General features: G+C 45.3%; 1 protein-coding gene across 1 annotated transcript in view; it reads right to left on the bottom strand.

Annotated features, from left to right (window-relative positions):
* odad2 (outer dynein arm docking complex subunit 2) overlaps window positions 1-22,229 on the bottom strand; it is a 388,707-nt gene that overhangs the window by 100,248 nt on the left and 266,230 nt on the right. Inside the window, exon 16 of the mRNA XM_078535576.1 lies at window positions 11,130-11,372. Coding sequence (XP_078391702.1) covers window positions 11,130-11,372 — 243 coding nt within the window. The remainder of the gene's footprint in view (window positions 1-11,129; window positions 11,373-22,229) is intronic.

Raw genomic sequence — 22,229 nt, 5'->3', positions numbered from 1 at the left:
TTGATCAGGAACTGCAGCATCAGGGACATCCTTAGACAATGGGAGTTCAGAATTATTACTTCAACAGAGACATCAGGTATGTCTATTCTATGTCGATCTGGCACCTCAGGGATTAAAGGTTCGACTTCAATTTCAGGTGGAGTAACTGGTTGTTTGAGCGTCTCTCTACTTCTTAGATAATCCACAAGTTTTCAAACAATCCGGTTTTCCTCTTGCACGTGGTATGACAAAGGTCCTGTTTCAGAGACAATTATACCAGGAACCCAACTAGGTCCGTTTCCAAAATTATGCACGATAGCTGTCCCTTCTGCAATAAATATTTGAGCTTTACTGTGAACTTCATGATTCACTTCCTGACCATCTTGGTTCTTCTCTACCTTCCCCTCCAAGTTAGGAAACACCAGACTCAACCTTGTATGAAGGCGGCTTTTCATTAATAATTCAGATGGTGTTGAACCCTTAGTTTCATGAGGAATCATGGGACAGTTGGGAAGAAATTGTGAAATTTGTGTTTCTAACGTTTCTTCGGATAACGTCTTCATTCCTGTTTTAAAAGTTTGTACTACTCTTTCTGCCAGCCCATTGGATAAGGGATGATATGGTGGCTGTTTTAATATGTTTAATCCCATTTAAGCTCATGAATCTCTGGAATTCCATACTAGTGAAAACAGTACCGTTATCCGAAGCAATGACTTCTAGTAGGCCATGTACATTAAAACATTGGCACAGCTTTTTAATAGTTGAACATGATTTCAGTGATTTAATTTCATACATATCCATTGACTTGGAATGCACGTCAATAAACAATAAAAACATGGTACCGATAAATGGACCTTCATGGTCTATATGTAGTCTAACCTAGGGTCGACCAGGCCACTTCCACAGATGCAATGGAGCTGAAATGGGCAACTTCTGTTGTTGCTGACACTGATGGACAGTGTTTAACCATTTTTTCTATATCACTGTCTGTACATGGCCACCAGATATAGCTTCGCGCAAGCATCTTCATTTTCGAAATGCCTGGATGTGCACTATGAAGCTCTGTCAAGAGTGGTTCTCTTCCTTGTGAAGGGACGACGACTCTTGTTCCCCACAACAAGATTCCATCATGACAACTTATTTCAGTTTTATGGGCAGAGAATGGTTTTTATCTCTTCAGAGACTGGCGCATTCGACCATCCTTGCAATTTCTGTGCTCAGACTTTTGATAAAATTGGATCCTGGTTTGTCCAATTCTTTATCTGCTTCACACAGACCGGTGAGGAGTCCAGGAAATTCAACACAAGTACAACTTCTTGTGGCACTGGAGTGCCACAAAGGAAGGTGACTGAGGGCATCTGCATTTACTATATGCACACCTGAACGGTGCATAAAGGTGTACACATATGCAGACAAAATCAAAGCCCATCTTTGAATTCTGGCAGAGGCTTTCGGCGGAATTGCTTTTTCCCATCAGTGGCTTGTGACCTGACACAGTGCTGAAATGTCGACTGTGCAAATATTGATGGAATTTCTTTACTCCAAATATTACGGATAAACCTTCTTTTTCAAGTTGTGAGTAACCCTTCTTGGCTGCAGAGAAGGTTCTGGAGACATAGCCTATTGGTCTTTCGGATCCGTCTTCCACCCTGTGTGACAATACACCGTAGGGAGATGCATCACAGGTTAATATTAATTCCTTCGACGCATCATAATGTACTAGCAGACATAATGAGTGTAATAACTTCTTGACTTTTATGAAGGCTTCTTCTTGTTTTGCCTTCCATGACCATCTATGGTTCTCATTCAATAATAAGTGTAAAGGGGCTAACACTGTTGACAAAAATGGCAAGAAGTGACTGTAATAATTTATGATGCCCAAAAAATATTTGAGTTCAGTGACACTGGTAGGACAGGGCATCTCCTCAATTACACTGACTTTCTCCTCTAATGGATGCAACCCTTGGGCATCCACTCGATGACCCAAATGAGTGATTTCAGTCACATGGAAAGTACACTTCTCTTTCTTCAATCATACACCAGCTTCCAAAAATCTCCTTAAACCTCTTCTAGGATGGCCAAACATTTGACTTCGGTTGATCCTGTGATCAGGACGTCATCCAGGTACAGTACACCTTGGGGAAGTCCTTGCAGTAGGCTTTCCATGGTTCTTGGGAAAATTGCACAGGCAGATGATACATCAAGGGTAGGCATGTATATTGGTACAGGCCCTTGTGCGTGTTGAGGTCACATAGCCCCTTGATGTGCTGTCCAGCTCTAGCCATTGGTATGCATGGCTCATTTCCAATTTGATGTAGGACTTTCTTCCAGCAAGCTTAGCGTACAGATCTTCAATCATCGGGTTAGGATATTGGTCTAATTTAGCAGCCTTGTTCACAGTTAATTTGTACTCTCCACAAATGCGAATAGTTTGATTTGGTTTCATCACAGGAACTATGGGTGCTGCCCATTCTGAAAATTGGACTGGCTGTCATAGAGTCATAGAGGTCTCCAGCACAGAAAAACGCCCTTCGGCCCATCAAGTCTGCGCCAGTCAAGCAAGTACCGATCTATTTTAATCCCATATTCCAGTACTTGGCCCATAACCTTGTATTCCATGGGATCGCAAGGGCACATCCAAATACTTCTTAAATGTTATGAGGGTTTCTGCCTGTACCACCCTTTCAGGCAGTGAATTCCAGATTCCCTCCACCCTCTGGATGAAAAATTCTTCATCACATCCCCTCTAAATCTCCTGCCCCTTACCTTAAATTTATGCCCCCTGGTTATTGGGCCTTATAAAGCCTCAGCAGCACATCCCTGCTTTTATATTCTAGTCCTCTCGAAATAAATGCCAACATTGCATTTGCCTTCCTAACTAACGACTCAACCTGCAAGTTAACCTTAAGAGAATCCTGGACTAGGACTCACAAGTCCCTTTGCACTCCAGATTTCTGAATTCTCTCCCCATTTAGAAAATAGTCTATGCCTCTATTCTTCCTACCAAAGTGTATGACCTCACACTTCCCCACGTTGTATTCCATCTGCCACTTCTTTGCCCATTCTCCTAACCTGTCCAAATCCTTCTGCAGCCTCCCCGCCTCCTCAATACTACCTGTCCCTCCACCTATCTTTGTATCATCTGCAAACTTAGCCAGGATGCCCTCAGTTCCTTCATCTAGATCATTAATGTATAAAGTGAGAAATTGTGCTCCCAACACTGACCCCTGCGGAACTCCACTAGTCACTGGCCGCCATCCTGAGAAGGACCCCCTTATCCCCACTCTCTGCCTCCTGCCAGACAGCCAATCTTCTATCCATGCTAGTACCTTGCCTCTAACACCATGGGCTCTTACCTTACTGAGCAGCCTCCTGTGCGGCACCTTGTCAAAGGCCTTCTGGAAGTCCAAGTAGATAACATCCATTGGCTCTCCTTTGTCTAACCTACTCGTTACCTCCTCAAAGAATTCTAACAGATTTGTCAGGCACGACCTGTACTTGTAAAATAACTTTGGATTTTCCTTTATTTTATCTGCCAATGTTTTCTCATGCCCCTTTTTTACTCTCCTTTTTACGTTCCCCCCCTACACATTCTATACTCCTCTAGGGCTTCCGCTGTTTTGAGCCCTCGGTATCTGCCATAAGCCTGCTTTTTTCTTTTTATCCAATCCTGTATATCCCTCGACATCCAGGGTTCTCTGGATTTGTTGGTCCCACCCTTTATCTTTCCTGGAATATGTTGACCCTGTACTCTCCCTATTTCTCTCTTGAATGAGTCCCACTGCTCTGACGCAGATTTACCTAAAAGTAGCTGCTCCCAGTCCACTCTGGCCAAATCATATCTGATCTTATTAAAATTGGCCTTCCCCAAATTTATAACTCTGATTTCTGGCCCATCCTTGACCTTTTCCATAACAGCCTTGAATCTAATGGAGTTATGATCACTATCTGCAAAATGTTCCCCCACTGATACCTCTACCACTTGCCTGGCTTCATTCCCTAAAATTAAGTCCAGGACCGTCCCCTCTCTTGTAGAACCTTCAACGTGCTGGTTTAAAAAGCTCTCCTGGATGCATTTTAAGAAATCCACTCCCTCTAAACCTATCATACTATGACTAACCCAGTTCATGTTGGGAAGTTGAAATCCCCCACTATTACTATCCTATTATTTTTACACTTCTCTGAAATTTGCCTACACATCTGCTCTTCTACTTCCTCTCTGACTGTTTGGGGGCCTATAGTAACTTGGGGACTGGTTTATGCCTAATTTCTCTAAGCAACACAATTCTGCATCCACGCTCTCTTTTAGGGCATAAGGCACAGGTCTGGCCTTAAAGAACCGGGATGTTACCTCAGAATGTACATATATTTTTGCTTGTAGGCCTTTTATCTTTCTCAATTCATAATGAACTATGCTGTCGTACTTTTTTAACAGCTCAGGGATCCCTCCTGCTCTAACTTGAAAAATTCTTGACCAGCTGAGCTTAATTTCTTTTAACCGGTCACAGCCCATAAGACTAGATCCTTCACCTGTTACAACAATCACTAGAAGCTGGGCTGTTTGTTGCTTGTAGGATACAGGTGCAGAGGCGATGCCTTTCACCTGTATTGCCTTTCCAGTGTATGTCTTCAGCTCAGCCATGGTTTGCTCCAGGTTTAGTGACTGGGTTCCTTCACTTGGGAGTTTAAATGTGTGTTCTCCCACCACTGTGGTCGATGCTCCTGTGTCAACCTCCATGACAAGAGGCATCCCATTCACCTGAAGGGTGACGGTGATTGGTTCAGTTTTCACTGCTTTGACATTGTATACGGAATAGATATCAGTATCAGCAGCTTCTGGTTCTGGTATATTGTGCACTTAATCATCTTGGTTTGCTGTATGATTGGTTGTCTTGATTTTGCTCTGTTTTGCTTTATAACATGCCCTTTTTATGACAGTTGTGGCATTCTGCCTCTTTAAATCTGCAGGTTTCCAGTACATGGTTGCCCCCACATCGGTGATAAATTAATTTCTGAATTGCTGGTGAGATGCTTCCAGTGTTTCTTTTAGTTTTTCGAGAGGTAGAAACTGTTCCTGCTTCGCGGTTGTCTCCCTGGTTTTTGTACCACGACCGGCCATAGGTTCCTGCCCCATCCGAAGAATGGCGCCATATTGCAAAGCCTGCAAGTCCCTCACAGCACTCGCCATTGCTAGTGCTATTTCCATGGCACGCTTCAGGTCAACATTAACTTCTTCAAGTAAATGGCACTGAATGACGTAATCGTGTACACCGTTAACTAAACGATTTCGCAACATGTCATTGAGAGTGTCTCTGAAGTCGCAGTGCTCATTCAACTGTTTTAACTTCACGATATACGTTGCAATTGACTCACCTGCGGCCCTTACTCTTGAGTTGAACTTAAATCTTCGCATAATCACCAATGGTTTAGGCTGAAAACGTGTATTCACGAGGTCTAGAACTTGTTAAAAGATTTGGATTTGGGTGCATTCAAGGCTGTCGGACTATGGATGAGGTTATATGTCTTGCTCCCGCAGACATTTAGAAGAGTTGCTTTCTGCTTCACCTCCATTGATATTTCATTCACCACAAAATAGAAACTTAGGCATTCTATGTACTGACTCCAGTCTTCCATGGATGAGTCATGCAGGTCGATTCTGCTGAAGAGTGGCATGATGGTGAGTATACCTTTCTTTCTTTCCTTAAAAATTGATATACTGACATATGTGAGGCAAGGTGCAGCATCGGAGCTATTTATCCTTGTCGCCAATTGTAATAAACTTGGTGTACCGGACAGGTTTCTTGTTAGAAACAGTTAACTTTATTTGCAGAGTTCCTGAAGAAGATAAATGCTTGAATCAGGTCCACTGAAAACTCCACCCCCAAGATCACTTACGCTTAAGGTTGATTCGTCAGTACAATCACATGATCCCTAGAACAGTATGAAAGGTTTTACTTACAATCACTACACAGTGGAGGATAGGAGGGATGTCCTCTACCCCAGGGATGAAAGGAGGGGGCCCATTTGACTCACCAACCCTGCATAGGAGGCAGTTGCCAGAGTGGTGACTACGAACAATGCACACTAGAGGACAGCCCTGCAGTGCAGGAAAAGGATGAACAACCTCATTTGCACTGCCAGGATAAGTGAACCCTCTACTGCTCAAACTCACCTCACAGACTGGGAACTGAGACATGGACCTCAGTGGCCAGGCCACCCTTTGCTACCCATGCATAGAGGTCTTATCAAGATGATGCGTCGATGCCTCATATCCACACTGCAGCATATGTAATCTGCAGGTAGAGAGGCGACTGCAGGTACTTGACCTGCCACACAGAAAGCTCATATTGTGGAAGGGGGCGGTGGAGGGGTCGCGGTCTGGCTTAGAGATCACCAGCAAGCACAACTGCTGCCATGCCTCCTTGTGCTTTATCCTTCTATCTGCATGATCTCACCGCTTTGGAGGGTGTTGCCAAAGAATCCTAGTGGACTAGCTGTAGTGCATCTTTCACAAGGCATACAGTAGCCTGTAAGTTGCTGCTGTTGATTTGCAGCATGTGTACGCCACCTGCATCTCAAGTGCTCTCAAACCATCTTCTTTCCTTGTGCAGGACAAGTTGGCGCAATGGGGGAGGACAGGAGGGGGCATGGCTCAACTCAGGCAGCTCATGCCATACGAAGATAGGGCTGCTGAGCTGATGGGAGGATCGGGATTGGGCAGGTGGAGATGGTGAGTTAGGCGTCTGGCCTCCATCCAGTAAGGAACAATGCTTAATGTCTCTACCTTGAAACCTAAAGGTCATGTGTGGTACCATGTTGGAGGCAGCACATGCAGTCACTCACTTGCTCCTCTCACAATTGGAGGTGCCAGCAAGAAGGGGGTGAGGCCAGACTCCGAACTTGATTCCACCTCCACCTCAATCCCGCAGAGAAGCAAGGATGATGAGGGCAATGACAAGATTGTATCTGTACAGCCATCACAGCAATCGCCTGCACCCTCCACCAACCCAGAGATATACACCTTGATGGGTACGAGAACTAGTTCAGGTAGTGTGTCACATTCTGGTGGTCACTGCATGGACACGTTTCTGTAGCAGGAGGAGGCATGCGTAGCCAAGCTCACTGGCACTCACAGGATTGCTGGGGAAAAGGCCCCAGCAAAGTCCGAGTCAGATGACAAGCCTCTGGGAACGGTCTGAGACAAGATGCTAGAGATGCAGCAAGAGGCAGGCGATCATCAGGCGGAGATTCCAGAGGCCCTCAACAGAGTGGCATGTGATGTGGAGGAGTCCGTCCACCTGCTGCCTGATGAAGTGGTACCAACATGTGTGAACATTGAGGTCTCCATGGGGAGGGTGGTGGACGCCATGGAGAACCTTGTCCAACAGAATACCTAGTTTCTGACAGAGATGCACCCAGACGTGCACTTCATTGCAATTTCCATGGGCGAGGTTTCGCAGTGGCAACGCGAGCGGGGAGTTGGGCATCTCGACCTCCATCCAGGTACCCCTTCGCCTCAAGGAGTTAGGGAGGGTCCCTCGGGCATCCAAAGAGAAGAGGAGCGGCAGGTGGATATCCCTGGGACCTCTACTTAAAACAGGAGTGGCAGGCGGACATCTCTGGGATCTCCACTCAGAGAATGTGCAGCCCTTAGGATTCCCTTTTTTCTTTGACCTTTAGCTTTGGCCTCTGTGACCGCAAAGGGTGCAGCTACATCACAGCAGGAGACCCAAAATTAGCTGGGATCCTCCGGGCCTCAAGGACACAGAGGATGTCCACCAAAGTTATCAAGGACAACAGGGAATAGTGGTCAGCAGGCCACCTCCACCCCTGCTGCAGATTTCGGGGTAGCACCTGGACTCAGTGGCAGCCAAAGAAAAATTAAGAAATTCTGATGTCACATGCGGTTGCACGGGTTCACTATCATTGTTCAATGTTAATACACTTGCACGTTTAGAAGGTTTGATGTGTTTTGATTGCATTTTCTAGTCGTTAACCCTGTGTGCACCCCCTATATTCAGGGGGACAACCCAAGCTGGGTCCATATCCCCTGGAAGTATGCTTGCACAGGGAGGCATCGATCTCTGCCAAAGCCCTTGCCAGACATGAGTGAGAAGCCGCCCATGCATGCTGCTCCCTTTCAATTCAAACCCTCCTTGAGTTTCAAGCCTTTGCTTTGGCAGAACTACATGTTGTCCAGTTGAGCTGACCTGCAGCCCCGTCCACCCAATGACCTGACTCCATCCAGCATCTCGACATCTCTACCATGAGGCACTGGATAGTTATGAGCGGCCAAGGTGCGAGTCACTTTTGAGGCGCAGTTCAATACCTTTCACACCTGTCCCATTACCCATACCCTCCCCCCTATAACCATTGACTCCCCTTGGTGTAACCTTTGACCTCCGCACAATCACCATAGAACCCACTCCCCAACACCCTTCGTCCAGTGCAGGTTAACGTTAATGTCCCCATCCTTCCCGAGAAGCCCATCCCAGTAACTGAAGACATGCACCCCCTTGTCCTGCGGCCCCACAGGATTTTCGTTTATTTCTGTCTGCCCTCCAATAATGCTCGGTGCCCCTTCATCTGCCATCACAGGGCCCTCTACCTCCCACCTTACAGGATCCCAATGCCCCCTTTATCCCTTATCATCCCTTCATATCATCAATTCCCTCAGTTTGCCCCAGGACTCAGCAGTAGACACTACAAACCCCTCCCTTTGAATTCCACCCCTTCTCACTGCCCGTTCACCCGTTCACACCTGCACAAAACACTCCCCACCCTCACTGCCCGTTCACATCTGTACACCAACCTCCCGTCACCTCCCAACTGCCTGAACTCCATCATGGCCCTTCCCACGCACCCACTCCACAAACCACCTCACCCACCCCAGATCCCCGCATTAAAGGGTTCAGAGAGAACAGGAATATCCACATGAGCGACGATGGGGTCAAGAGTAACAAGGGGAGGCTGGATAATGAGAGGAGGAATGAGAATTAGGAGGTGGTGAGAATGGAGGATGATGGGAGGAACTTGGTAGGTAATAGAGGGAGGTTGGAAGCTGGTCCCATGCATGAAAATCAACAGCACAATTTTCACATTCACTCAAGAATGATGCAATTTGAAAAGCAAGCTCGAAAAAAATCGATCAGGGAGGAGTCTCTGGGCGTGTGGGAGGGATTCAGTCAAACATTTTTTGGCCGATTGAAGGGGCATCCTACAAATTTCTTGCTCAAACCATGGAGAGCATGGCTCAGCTGAGTGCTGGACTTCAGAGTCTAATGTACAATGAATGAGCTTGGCTCCTTTACTATTGTTACACATTTAGGCGAGAATCCATTAAGTTGAGGTCCTGAAGTGCGTATAGGTTTAAGTGGCATCTGATCCTTACAGAGGCATGTAAGAATGGATGTAGCGTCAAACAATCAAGGGCCACGGTTGCTGCACAGAAGCAGCATGGACCCTACAAGCATCGATGTTCCCAGTGTACTGATCGTGGCATTCAAGGCACCATGCTTGCAGTCATGGCATAAGTGCAATGATTGGGGCATTGATAGTTATTGTCAAGGCCACTGGAGGACAACCACCTGACTGTGGATTATAAGACACAGGTCTTTTGACCCTAATTAAGACCCTCATTGTGAATGCGCAGTCACATCTGAGGGGAATGCTCAACCACCTGTCATCCTTCAGGGTGATATCATACTGCAAGGCATGGCATTGCTATGCCATGTACAGACTGAGGGCAATTCAAGGGATAGATACTGGATCCCTGTCTAGGGATGTGGTAGCTCATATTTGCCACATTCTCCATGAGAAACTCATGCCGCACAGACTTGGAGGGCATCCAATGCCAGTTGCTCTGAAGGTTACCGCTGCACTGAACTTTTTTGCCAACTGATCCTTTCAGAGCTCCCACCCTCTGGCTGAGATTTTCTGGCCCCGTCCACCACTGAGATCTTCTGGTCCAGCTGAAAGTCAATGGACTTTTGGCTGACCTGTTGCATCCCCTGTAGCGGATCCTGCCACGGCAGGGCCGGAAAACCCCAGCCACTATCTCTGCCTCAGCTCGTTTGCTGCTGAAACCCTCATCCATGGCCTTGTTACCTTCAGGCCTAACAATTTCAATGCTCTCCTGAGTGGCACCTCCATCTTTCACCTTTCATAAACCTGAGTTCATCCAGATCTTTGCTGCCCATATCCTAATTCCCACCCTCTTCACCCATCACCCTTGCTTGCTGACCTACATTGGTTCCCTGTCTAGCAACACCTCAACTTTAGATTTCCTCTTGTTTTTAAATGCTTCCATGCTTTGCCCCTCCTAAAGTCTGTAACTTTCTTCAGCCCTACAACTCACCAAGATCGGTGCACTCCTCCAATTCTTGCTTCTTGCGCATCCTTGATATTAATCACTATACCATTGGCAGCCATGCTTTTGGCTGCCTCAGCCCAAAGCTTTCGAATCCCCTCCCTAAACCTTTCTGCTTTTCTACCTCTCTATCTTTATTTTAAAACCTACCTCTTTGATTAAGCCTTTGTTCATCAATCCCAATATCTCCTTATCAAATTCCGTTTGATAAATCTCCTGTGAAGCATCTTGGGATGTTTCACCATGCTATATAAATGCATGTTTTGGTTACTGATTGTTGTCGAGCCTCCCACCAAGCCCTGATCTTTGGCTCTTTCTACTCCTCCTAATTGCCCTATTCCAAGTCCCCCCACACCTAACTCCAATCTTTTCCGATGGCTAACTGTCACCCCAAGTGTTCCCTAACTGCGGCCTTCTATCAATGTCTTTCCTGCCCATTATCCAGCCATGCTGTCAATTTGTCTGGCTGCTGGGCGGGAAACTAACTAAAAATGATATTGAGGGCCTTCCATTAAACATGGCAACACTGCTGCATTCCTGGGATTTCTGGGTTTCCCGCGTCAGCTCATTCTCCTGCTGCCTCCCTGTAAATATCGGAGCCAGAATCATAGGCAGAGAAGGACAAACAGAAATACAGAGTAAGAGAGAAAGTGAATTACAAAAGCAGGATCAAAAGCGGAGAAGGTTACTAGAAGATAGACATTTGTTTTTATAGTTTACCATAATTCAACCAATAATAATAACAGAAATTCAACCAATAATAAATATAAAAAGCACATACGACATGTTTTCAGCATCCACGGCACATTCTCCCACTGCTTTGGTGACGTTTACAAGAAGAGCATTATTAGTTCCAGTTAGAAGACTGACCATTGGATCAATTCCGCCAGACCTCCTGATAGCACCCCGAATAACCTGGTCTCGTGCTAGTTGTCCCAACGCTCCTACGACATTAATAAGAACTTCCTCGGGTTGACCAACCAGTAGATGAATCAGAGTTTCTACAACCCTTAAGTGTTTGAACCTTTAAGAAAAAATGAATTAAAAATTCCACATTAGAATATTTTTAAAATCTACAAATGTACTGCATGTTGTCTGAATACTTGCAATTCATATTTACAAACTATTTCCACAATCTGCTGACAGTAAATATGTAAATATTCCAACAATAATTTAGCGGCATATTACGATGCATAAAAATTACTATGAATATATATAGCATGAATACCAGTTTAGATTCTCATCAAGATCTATCTGAACAAATGATCTCAATATAATCATTTAAATAGTCACAGCTCTTCAAATGATGATTCATTGTAAAGTGCCCAGAAACTGTTTGATATGAAAGATACAATACAAATTAAATATTATTAAATAGACAATGGGCCTGAACTTCCTTGGAGCGGCAATCAGTGTTGAATTGCCACCCTGCTCCCAGTTTCTTACCCAAAATTCTGTTTCTTCCGACTCAGGCCTGGCGAGATCCAAGTAGTGCAGCACGTCCCCGGGGCTTAGCATCGATGGGCAGCTCTGTCAAAGAGAAGGAAGCCACGGCCCCTTTTTCACAGCTCTAGCTGTCATAAAGCAGGTAAGTTAAAGGTCTAGTGAAGTGTAAAGGTCCTTGACAGGCCAGGGAGAAGGTAAGTGTATAAGGTAAGTGGCAGGATTTGGGGGTGGTTGGGGGTGGGTGGGGGGCAGGTGAGGGAGTCAGGTCTCAGGGTTGGTGGGGGGGTAGGTGGTTGAGGGGTCAGGTCGGGCCTCGGGGGGTGGGGGGGGAGGTGGTTGAGAGTTTGAGGGTTGAGTCTGGCGGGCCGGGGGACTGGTGTGGTGGAAGGGGAGGGGGTGGGTCGGTTCTGGAGGAGGGGTGGGGAAGGGGTGAGAGTCAGGTCTGGCCGGGGCAGGGGGAGCGGTCCCTCTGAGGAGTCCCTGGGGGTTCGGTGGTGTGGGGAGGGAGTCCCGTGGTCCTGTGGGAAGTTGGTGTGGCTGTGCAATAGTTACCCAGAAGTTCTTCTAACATTTTCTGGGTAACTATTGGTGTAACCCAGTCAGAACCACCCGAAGTTAGTGATTTAACTTGTATTTTTAGGATGGTTCCGAGAGCAGGGCAATTGCCCAGAGGAAGAATTGCCACTTCTGGGCAATTGTCATGCAAACCTTACCTGGGAACTTCCGAAGGGGATTCCCCAGCACATCTTTGGGGTACCCCCCCAATACAATGTCTTGGAGGTCAGCAGTTACGGACAAATGTCATAGTCAGAGTGATCCTCAGACCAGCTATACTAAAAGTAATGCGTTTGACTGGTATGTTATTTTCATGTTGGCGGATGATCCCAAATCTTTGTTGAATTCTTCTAATTCTTGCAAGAGTTAATGCATGCCATACTGCCTATTCAGTAAGTTATTTTCTAAGTACATGCTTCCATTATACTTTGCTAATTTGGTAATGTTTTACAGAATAGCATTTCCAAAACGATAGTTATATTTTAATAAAAATGGGATTAGAATAGTTAGGTACTTGTTTGACCGGTGCAGACTCGATGGGCCGAAGGGCCTTTTTCTGCGCCGTAGACCTCAATGCCTCTATAAAAACCTTCCGCATACTGAAGTAATAAATCAAGATAAATGCTTCATTTTGCTTCAACAGGAAAAAATGAATTTTAAAATTAAAATTATTCTTTATTTTATTTGTTTTTCTTCATTGGATTAACTTTATAAGCTGTCAATTTTACAGTAAATATTCCGAATTTGCATCTGCGTTTCTGTTGCTCATAGCTACGATACCCTACTCATTTACTTTATGCTAGAAGACCACAGCAGTAATTTCAGCAGGGGCTCTCCTGATCGACAGAAACTCCAGAAATTGGGAAACCCCCTAAGTGATTTCTGCCTCCAGTATATAAAGTTCACCTGAGGGGTGGAGGGTATAGTTTGGGCCTTCAATTTTGACTGGTGAGTTTTTGAGAAACTATTTCCTGAACACTGTAATAGGCTGCTTTCCATCAAGATTCTGCAAATAGATAAATTGCTACATTTTTGATCCCCACCCATACCAAGCATTCAAAATCTATCAACTAATGTTACAATACTGTAGTAATTAGATTGAGAATGCTGTACTTATAATCATGATTCAGTAATCAAGTGTAAAACACACTGCCAGGAAGTCGGCATCAACCAGAGCCCACATACAGTACCTACTTTAAATTAATAATTGGAAAAATAATCCTTGTATCTTCTAATCATTGCTTTGAAGATGCCCTCTTGAGCTCTGCAAAGCCATAATATTGCACATGGAAACTCTGCCACATCAGACTTTTTTAATTTACTTGCAATTAAATGGTGGAATTTTCCATGACAGCTGGTGTCGGGCATGTTTGGCCATGTGAGTAGACAATATAGCGAGAGGGCCAAAAATCAGTTTCATAACGCGTGAAACCAATTTGCAATCATCTGCTCTACTTGCCTATGGTGGGCTGTGTTTCCGTCAGATGTCGGGAACCTCATTGTAATACATCTGCATATCATTACAAGCCCAGCTTGCCGGAATCATCCTCCCATGCTGGATCATTTGAGAGTCACACTGACGTATTTCACAGCTGTACATAAGTGATGTGCACCTGCCAAGCTGCACTTCACTCGGGACTTCAAAGTTTGTCTTGCCTACCTTGCTTCGGGCAGCACTCACAGTCATCAGTGCCAGGCTTCGCAGACAGCACCACATCACTTTTAGGGGGGGCTCTGGGGCAGGTCTTTATCTACCAGACCAGCCATAAGTCGGGGGTGATTTCTCAATGGCTGCAGGGCTAGGACTTGCTTGGGGTAGGGGGAGAAGTGGCGTGTTTCCCAGGAATGATTAATGAGGTGGGATTGGGATGAAATGGCATTAAAGGCTGCCATTGTTGCCAGCGGATAAAATGTCCTTTTTCCCACCAGCTACCGCGCTTAGTGCAAATCTGGGGCGATTCCGCCCAAAACCTTGATGCATTAAACATTGCTGACACAATCTGTCCAAGGAGACATTTGCTGCAACTTGACGATGTATGCAGAGGTGTATGTACTAGGATTGCTTGGACTAAAAATTCACAGGTTTTTGGGCACAAATTTTATGTTTCGCCCACACTCATTCCTGTTGCATAATTCTGAGGTGCAGAGGGATCTAGATGTTCTAGTGCATGAGTCACAAAAAGTTAGTATGCAGGTACAGCAAGTAATTAAGAAGGCTAATGGAATGCTATCCTTTATTGTGAGGGGGATTGAACATAAAAGTAAGGATCCAAAACAAAAACAGAATTACCTGGAAAAACTCAGCAGGTCTGGCAGCATCGGTAGAGAAGAAAAGAGTCGACGTTTCGAGTCCTCACGACCCTTCAACAGAACTGTTCTGTTGAAGGGTCGTGAGGACTCGAAACGTCGACTCTTTTCTTCTCCACCAATGCTGCCAGACCTGCTGAGTTTTTCCAGGTAATTTTGTTTTTGTTTTGGATTTCCAGCATCCGCAGTAGTTTTTTGTATTTATAAAAGTAAGGATGTTATGCTTCAGTTATAAAGGGCATTGGTGAGACCACACCCTGAATACTGTGTGCAGTTTTGGTCTCCTAAGAGGAAGGATGTAAATGCATTGGAGGTGGTTCAGAGGAGGTTTACTAGATTGATACCTGGAATGAGCAGGTTGTCTTATGACGAAAGGTTGAAGTATACAAGATCCTGAACGGGCTTGACAAGGTGGACATCGAAAGGATGTTTCCTCTTGTGGGGTGAGTCCAGAACTAGGGGGTACTGTTTTAAAATTAGCCGCCATCCTTTTAGGACAGAGATGAGGAAATTTTTTTCGCTCAGAGGGTTGTGCGACTTTGGAACTCTCTGCCTCAGAAGGCGGTGGAGGAGGGGTCATTGAATATTTTTAAGGCAGAGGTAGATAGGTTCCTGTTGGGCAAGGGAATCAAAGGTTATCGGGGGCTAGATGGGAATGTGGAAATTGAAACACAAGAAATCAGCCATGATCTTATTGAATGGTGGAGCAAGCTCAAGGGGCCCATTGGTCTACTCCTGTTCCTAATTCTTATGTTCTCGAGGCTGACAGCATACAAATTTTTTGCTGCCTTCTAAGTTGAATGATTTCAGCGTGCAGCCCAGCATGACGTACGTGCGCTGCTGGCTGGCTGCATGCTCAACAAGGGGCCTAACAATATATGAGGCTAGCACATATTCGAGCTAGCCTCCAACTCTTAAAGACAGTCTGTACCTCTTATATAGAAACTGCATTGAACCAAAGGATGCTGCTGCTCACTGGCACTGCTACAATTAGAGAGAAGGGAAATTAAGTACCAGGGCAGAGGGAGTGCTCCATGGTCTACAGCAGTGCTGGAGGCTTTAGTCATGGAGGTGAACAGGAGGAGAGAACATAAAAACATATGGGGCTGAATTTTCCCCCCCGTCGGGGGGGGTTGTGCAGGGGTGGATGGGGGTGGGCGCGAACCCGATCGGCACCCCCAATCAGGGACGTACCGCCATTTTACGTGGGCAGGCCAATTAAGGCCCGCCCAGCGTGACGCACGCCCGGAAGCACTGAGTGCTCCCTGTGCGGGCGGGGCGGGATTCTCTGAGTTGTTCCCTGCGCTCTTTCGCACATGCGCGCGAAAGAGCGCAGAGATCTCCTGAGGCACGGAGGTGCCTCAGGGAGATCAATTTGACGTGTAAATTTAAATAAAAGGAAATAAAAACTTTTAAAACATGTCCCCTCATGTGACACTGTCACATGAGCTGAGACATGTGAAGGAATTATTTTAAAAATTTTTATTGACTTTTAAAACACTTCATGAAACCTCATCCCACCTGTGGATGAGGTTTCATGAAAAATGCAAAGGCCGCCTGGGCTCTTTGCCTGCCCGCCAACCTTAAGGTTGGACGGGCAACATTCTTAACAACTTTAATCAGTTTAATAATGGCCTTAATAGGCCTTTGACAGTTTGGCGGGTGCGCAGCTCTGTCAGCTGCACGCCCGCCAAACTGACAACCTAAATGATGCGCGGTGACATCGGGACGCAAGCCCAACGTCACCTCGTGCCATTTTACGCGTTGGCGAACGGGCCCCGCCCCCGCTCACCAACAGGAAAATTCAGCCCATGAACTTAAGCAATAGGAGCAGGAGAGTTGCCCATATGGGGTGGGGGGGGGGGGGGGGGGGGGGGGGGAGGGTCTTCCTAGATGGCGAGTCCCCCACTTGCCATTGGTGGAATAACACCAGTGGTGGGATGAGGCCCTTAAGTAGCCCTTAAATGGCTAAAGGGCCTCAAATGGCCTCAAGGCAGGAAGCCCTGGACTAGACTTAATCAGAGGGAAGTCCTGCCCTGGGTTTAATCAGAGGGAGGCAAGAAGGCAGTGGGATCTCCACCCCGCATCTTCCCACCCAATCATACACCCCTCCATTTCAACATGCCTCTAGGGAGCATTAAATTCCGCCCCATGTCTCTGTAAGGACAATTAGGTCTAAACCATTGATCTCTATTCATGCTATAGTTCATCTATTTTATTGCAGACGCTTCACGCATTCAGAAAGACAGACTTAAATTTAATATTTTTTGCCACGATTCCTTGCAAGGATCTTATTTGCTGATGCACTATTATAGTTAAACTCTGTCCCTTCCTATCCCATTCTGCTTATCTTTAATCACACCTCTACACTGTTCTATTGCCTCGACTTTTCTCTTTGGATTTCAAATTCTCCCTTAACATGAACATTCCAGCCACCACTGTTAGTTTAAAGCCCTATCACAGTCCTAGCTTTATGATTCTGGGACACTGGTCCCAGCCTGGTTTAAGTGGAGCCCATCCCAACTGAACCGCTCCCTCTTTTCTGAGTACTGGTGGCAGTGCCATGATTTAATAACCCTTCTTCCCACAACTCTCTTTGAGCCAGGCGTTTAATTCTCCCATCTGCTTGAACCTATGCCAATTGGTGCGTGGCTCAGGTAACAATCCAGAGATTATCTCTTTTGAGGTACTGCGTTTTAATTTGAACACTACATCCTCAAACTCTCTCAGTAGAACATCATTCCTAATTCTATCTATGAATTAGTTTCCACATAGAACACGACAACTAGATCCTTCCCCCTCACTCCAAGCCTGTCTCCAGCCATGAGGAGATGTCCTTAACCCTGGCACTGAGTAGGCAACACAACCTTCAGAGCACCCGGTTGTGGCTTCCTAAGGGGCGTGATTGCCTCCCAGAACAAAGTATACTGTTTACATTTCCCCTCCCTGATGCCCTGCAATGTCTGGAACTCTTGGGCTGAATTTTCAAGCCCCACCAAGGTCAGACACTCCCTGCCTGCTTGGGTGCGGATACAGTGAAAGGCTGCCCTGTATAAGGATTTCTCCCCAACAATGGTGGCCTGGCTGCTGAATCTGTTTTTTAAGTTAAGATTTTACAAAGTTGGTGGGAGGGCATATCCATGTTGAAACAGCCTTTCAGTTACTTATCATTAATTGCAAGCTATTGCCCCTCTCAAGCTTTGAGCCTGCCTCCTTTAATTAGACAGGGAACCTGTCTCCACCCCAATTTTGCAAAAAATCCTAAAGAGTGACTATTAGTCCCTGGAGGTAGGTTCGGGATGCCCATCTGAGGGGGCAAACAGGCTTTGGTTTAACATCTCATCCAAAAGAGAGCACCTCTGGAATGTCAACCGAGATTGATCCCATAACCTTGTGACTCAGAGGCGAGGGGGCTATCAACTGAGTCACAGCTGACACAAGTTGCAAAGTCAGTTGCTGGAATTTAAATGAAGCCTGGAATTAAGATATCCTGAAGCCTGTTTTTTTGCTGCAGCAGGTGAATTTTGAACTGACACCAAAAGCTAGCAACAGTTAAAAATCAAGGCCAATCTAGCTGCATGCCTTTCATTTGTCAATTCTTGGCAAAAATTGTTCCTAGATAAAGCTTTCCTTTATTTCCTTTCTAAATGCATGCATATCATTTGCACAGACAAGCTGATATAGTGGTGCATCTTCAAACATAAAAGCTATTGCTTAGCCAAAGTTTGCAAAAGACAGCATCCAACAGCGATCTTGAACTACTGGTCAATCAAGACAGCATAGTGTTTATTATTATTATTAAATAAGATTGTCCTCAAAAGGAAAGACTTGCATTTATATCATGCCATTCATGACCACCAGCTTTACAGCCAATTAAGTACTTTTGAAGTGCAGTCAATGTTGCACTGTACAAACACTAATGTCCTTCTTGAAGCCAGGTCCACAAGCATTCACACAAAACATCTCCAAAATCAACTTTGATGGTCTGGACACTGTGCCTGGATGGCTAAAAACCATCTCCCCTGCCAGATCCTGTTCTCTCAACTCTCAAATAGCCAACGTTTCAGGGGAAGACAAAGTAAAAAGCTTAAAAGGCATTCTGCAGCTCTCCTTGAAGCATAGCGGCATTGACCTTAATGTCTGTGAGGACCTGGCTACCAGTCATTCAGAATAGTGACAATATGTCCATCAAGCTGGATCACGCTTTGAGTCCCAATGAGGCAGAGTAGCAACAGAGAAGAAAAGGGAGCAAATCTTGCACTCCAGATCCCACTACCTCATGCATGTGTTGCCCCATGTGCTCAAAAATTTGCAGGTGAGAATTGGCCTGTTCAATGTTACGATCTCAGATGATGTTACTACCGGACAAGTCAGATCCCAGAGTGAAACCTGATTTGATAGATCCTAACTTTTACTTTTTTTTAGAAACAAGAGTCTGCTGATGAACTTTTAACACGAAGAATAATACATTTGTTGAACAAGAAAAATGAGCTATATTACACGAGGGAAAAGGTTGGAAAGATCTCAATACAAACACAAGACACACTCCAAAGCAAATGACAGATCTGGCCTAAGCAGATTTTATGAATTTCTCAATAAGCCATCCAGATGCTTGTCATGCCGTGAGCCAATTGGTGGCACTGGAGCTCTGTCTTACTCACGAGGGGTTCTAATCTCCACTTTTGAAGATCTCGCCTTGGAATTCTCATCAAAAGTTGCTCCCACTCGATTAGCTTCAACAAGAATCCACCTCCAGGGTTTCATAAGATCATAACATAAGAAATAGGAGCAGGAGTAGGCCATTTGGCCCCTCAAGCCTGTCCCACCATTCAATAAGATCATGGCTAATCTGCCCCAGGCCTCAACTCCTCTTTCATGCCAGCTCCTCATAGCCCTCAACTCCCTGATATTTTAAAAATCTATCTATCTCCTCTTTAAATGCGTTCAGTGATCTAGCCTCCACAGCTCTCTGAGGTAGAGAATTCCAGACATACACTACCCTCTGAGAGAAGAAATTCCTTCGCATCTCAATTTTAAATGAGTGTCCCCTAGTTCAAGATTCCCCCACTAGTGGAAGCATCTTCTTAACATCTACCCTGCCAAGCCCTCTCAGAATCTTGTACATTTCAATAAGATCACCCCTCATTCTTCTAAACTCTAATGATAAAGGCCTAGCCTGTTTGGCTGTTCTTGATAAGTCAACCCCTTCATCCCAGGAATCAGCCTAGTGAATTTCTTTTGAACTGCCTCCAATGCCAGTATATCCATTCTTAAATATGGGGACCAAAACTGTACACAGTATTCCAGTTGTGGCCTCACCAACACCTTGTATAGTTGTAACAAGACTTCCCTATTTTTAAACTCAAATCCCCTAGCAATACAGGCTAAAGTTCCATTTGCTTTCTTAAATACTTGCTGCACTTGCATGCTAACTTTTTGTGTTTCATGCACAAGAACACCCAGATCCCTCTGTACTGCACTTTTTTGGAGTCACTCTCCATTTAAATAATAGACTGCCTTTTGATTCTTTCCACCAAAGTGCATGACCTCACACTTTCCTACATTAAACTCCAAGTTTTTGCCCACTAACTCAGCCTATCTATATCCCTTTACAGATTCCCTATGTCCTCATCACAACATGCCCTCACACCTATTTTTGTATCATCAGCAAATTTGGATACATTACTCTGCCCCCTCCTCCAAATCATTAATTTAGATAGTAAATAATTGAGGCCCTAGGACTGATCCTTGTGACACTCCACTAGTTACGTCTTTCCAACCTGAAAAAACCCATTAATCCTGACTGTCTTCTGTGTGTTAACCAATCCTCATACATGTTAATATATTACCCCCAATACCGTGAGCTCCTATCTTGTACAATAATCTTTTTTGTAGCACCTTATCGAATGCCTTCTGGAAATCCAAAAACACTACATCTACATGCTCCCCTTTATCAACTCTGGTTGTTATATCCCCAAAGAACTAAAGCAAATTTGTCAAACATGATTTCCCTTTCACAAAACCATGTTGACTCTGTTTGATTGCGTTAAGCTTTTCTAAATGTCCTGCTATTTCTTACTTAATAATGGACTGTAGCATTTTCCCAATGACAGATGTTAGGCTGACTGGCCTATAGTTCCCTGCTTTTTGTCTCCCTCCCTTCTTGAACAGGGGTATCACATTTGCAGTTTTCCAATCTGCTGGGACTCTCGCGGAATCCAGTGAGTTCTGGGATATTTCGACCAATGCTTCCACTATCTCTGCAGCCACTTCCTTCCAAGATTCCTTTCCACTGGATTTCCAAGTACACTCACACTTCACCTTCCAAGCACACTTTCAGATCTTCGGCTATGCCAAGCAGAACACCATTGCTCCAAAAGGATACCTTTGCCCTTATGGCCTGCTGCACCAAGTCACCATCCTTCGGCTACCCTCTCAGGCCTTCTCTCTTGTGCTCACTTTGCTTCAAGTCTGCTCCCCATAGCTCTTTTTTTAACTTGGAGCCTTTTTTCTGCTCATCTCCTTTATCTTGATTCAATGGAATCTATCTCTGATTCCTATCTTTGTCCCTTACCTGCGACTTTCTTATGGGGCCTCTGTCTGTCTCAGTCCCTGGTTTGGGACCTTCTTTGTGATTTGGAACCTTCTTCCTGCCCCCCTCCCTGTATCCTGCTCCCTGGGACATCTTCTCACAAATGGAACTCCTGTTCGGGTCAGGTGGCCTGCAGTTTTGCACCGTTTCTCTTCTTTTCTTCTCTTCCTTCTGCACAGGGCTGGTTCCCGGTCTAAAGACATAAAGGAAATGAAATGCGCATGTATGCAGGACCAGTTGCCGGCCTGAAGACATGAAAGACACCAACTGTGCATGTGCAGCCATCTCCCAACTGGTGCATGCGCAGAAGCCCCAAGGCCTGCTGGGAACTGTGATTCTCGAACACCAACTTCAATTTAAACCTAAGGTAAGTATCGGAGTTCTTTACACCAGTCACACGAAGACCCATGGCAGAAACTCGTAACCCTGAGAAGACGCCATCGTCAAATCAAGGGGCAGTTGCGACAACTGTAGGAAACACACAGTTTCACACACAGCCAATTTGAACAACACACTGCAAAATCCCACAAACAGCAATGTGATAATTACCAGATAATTTGTTTTTGTGATGTTGATTGGGGTATAAATAGTGGTCAGGACACCAGGGATAACTTCCCTTCTCTTCCTTAAAATAGTAGCATAGAATCTTTTACATCCATCAGGGCAGGCAGCCGGGGCCTGAGTTTAACGTTTCATTCAAAAGATAGCACCTCTGATAGCTCAGTACTGCACTGAAGTGTCAGCCTCAATTGTTGTGCTCAAGTCCTAAAGGGAGACTTGAACTTGAAACCTTGTGACTCAAGGGTGAGAGTGCTAATTGAGTCACAGCTTATACTAACATTATCTAAAATAATTTTAACTTCAATGTATAACGAGATTGCTGTCAGCCCAAAAGTGAAGAAAAGATTTCGACACAACTTGAAGTTTTGAAATTTTTGTCCTGTGCAGTCAGGTGATTTTTTTTCCATTCTGCATAATGGG

The sequence above is a fragment of the Cetorhinus maximus genome, chromosome 3 (assembly GCF_964194155.1).
Source record: "Cetorhinus maximus chromosome 3, sCetMax3.hap1.1, whole genome shotgun sequence".
Lineage (NCBI taxonomy): Eukaryota > Metazoa > Chordata > Chondrichthyes > Lamniformes > Cetorhinidae > Cetorhinus > Cetorhinus maximus.
This window is presented reverse-complemented; position numbering and strand designations above follow the sequence as displayed.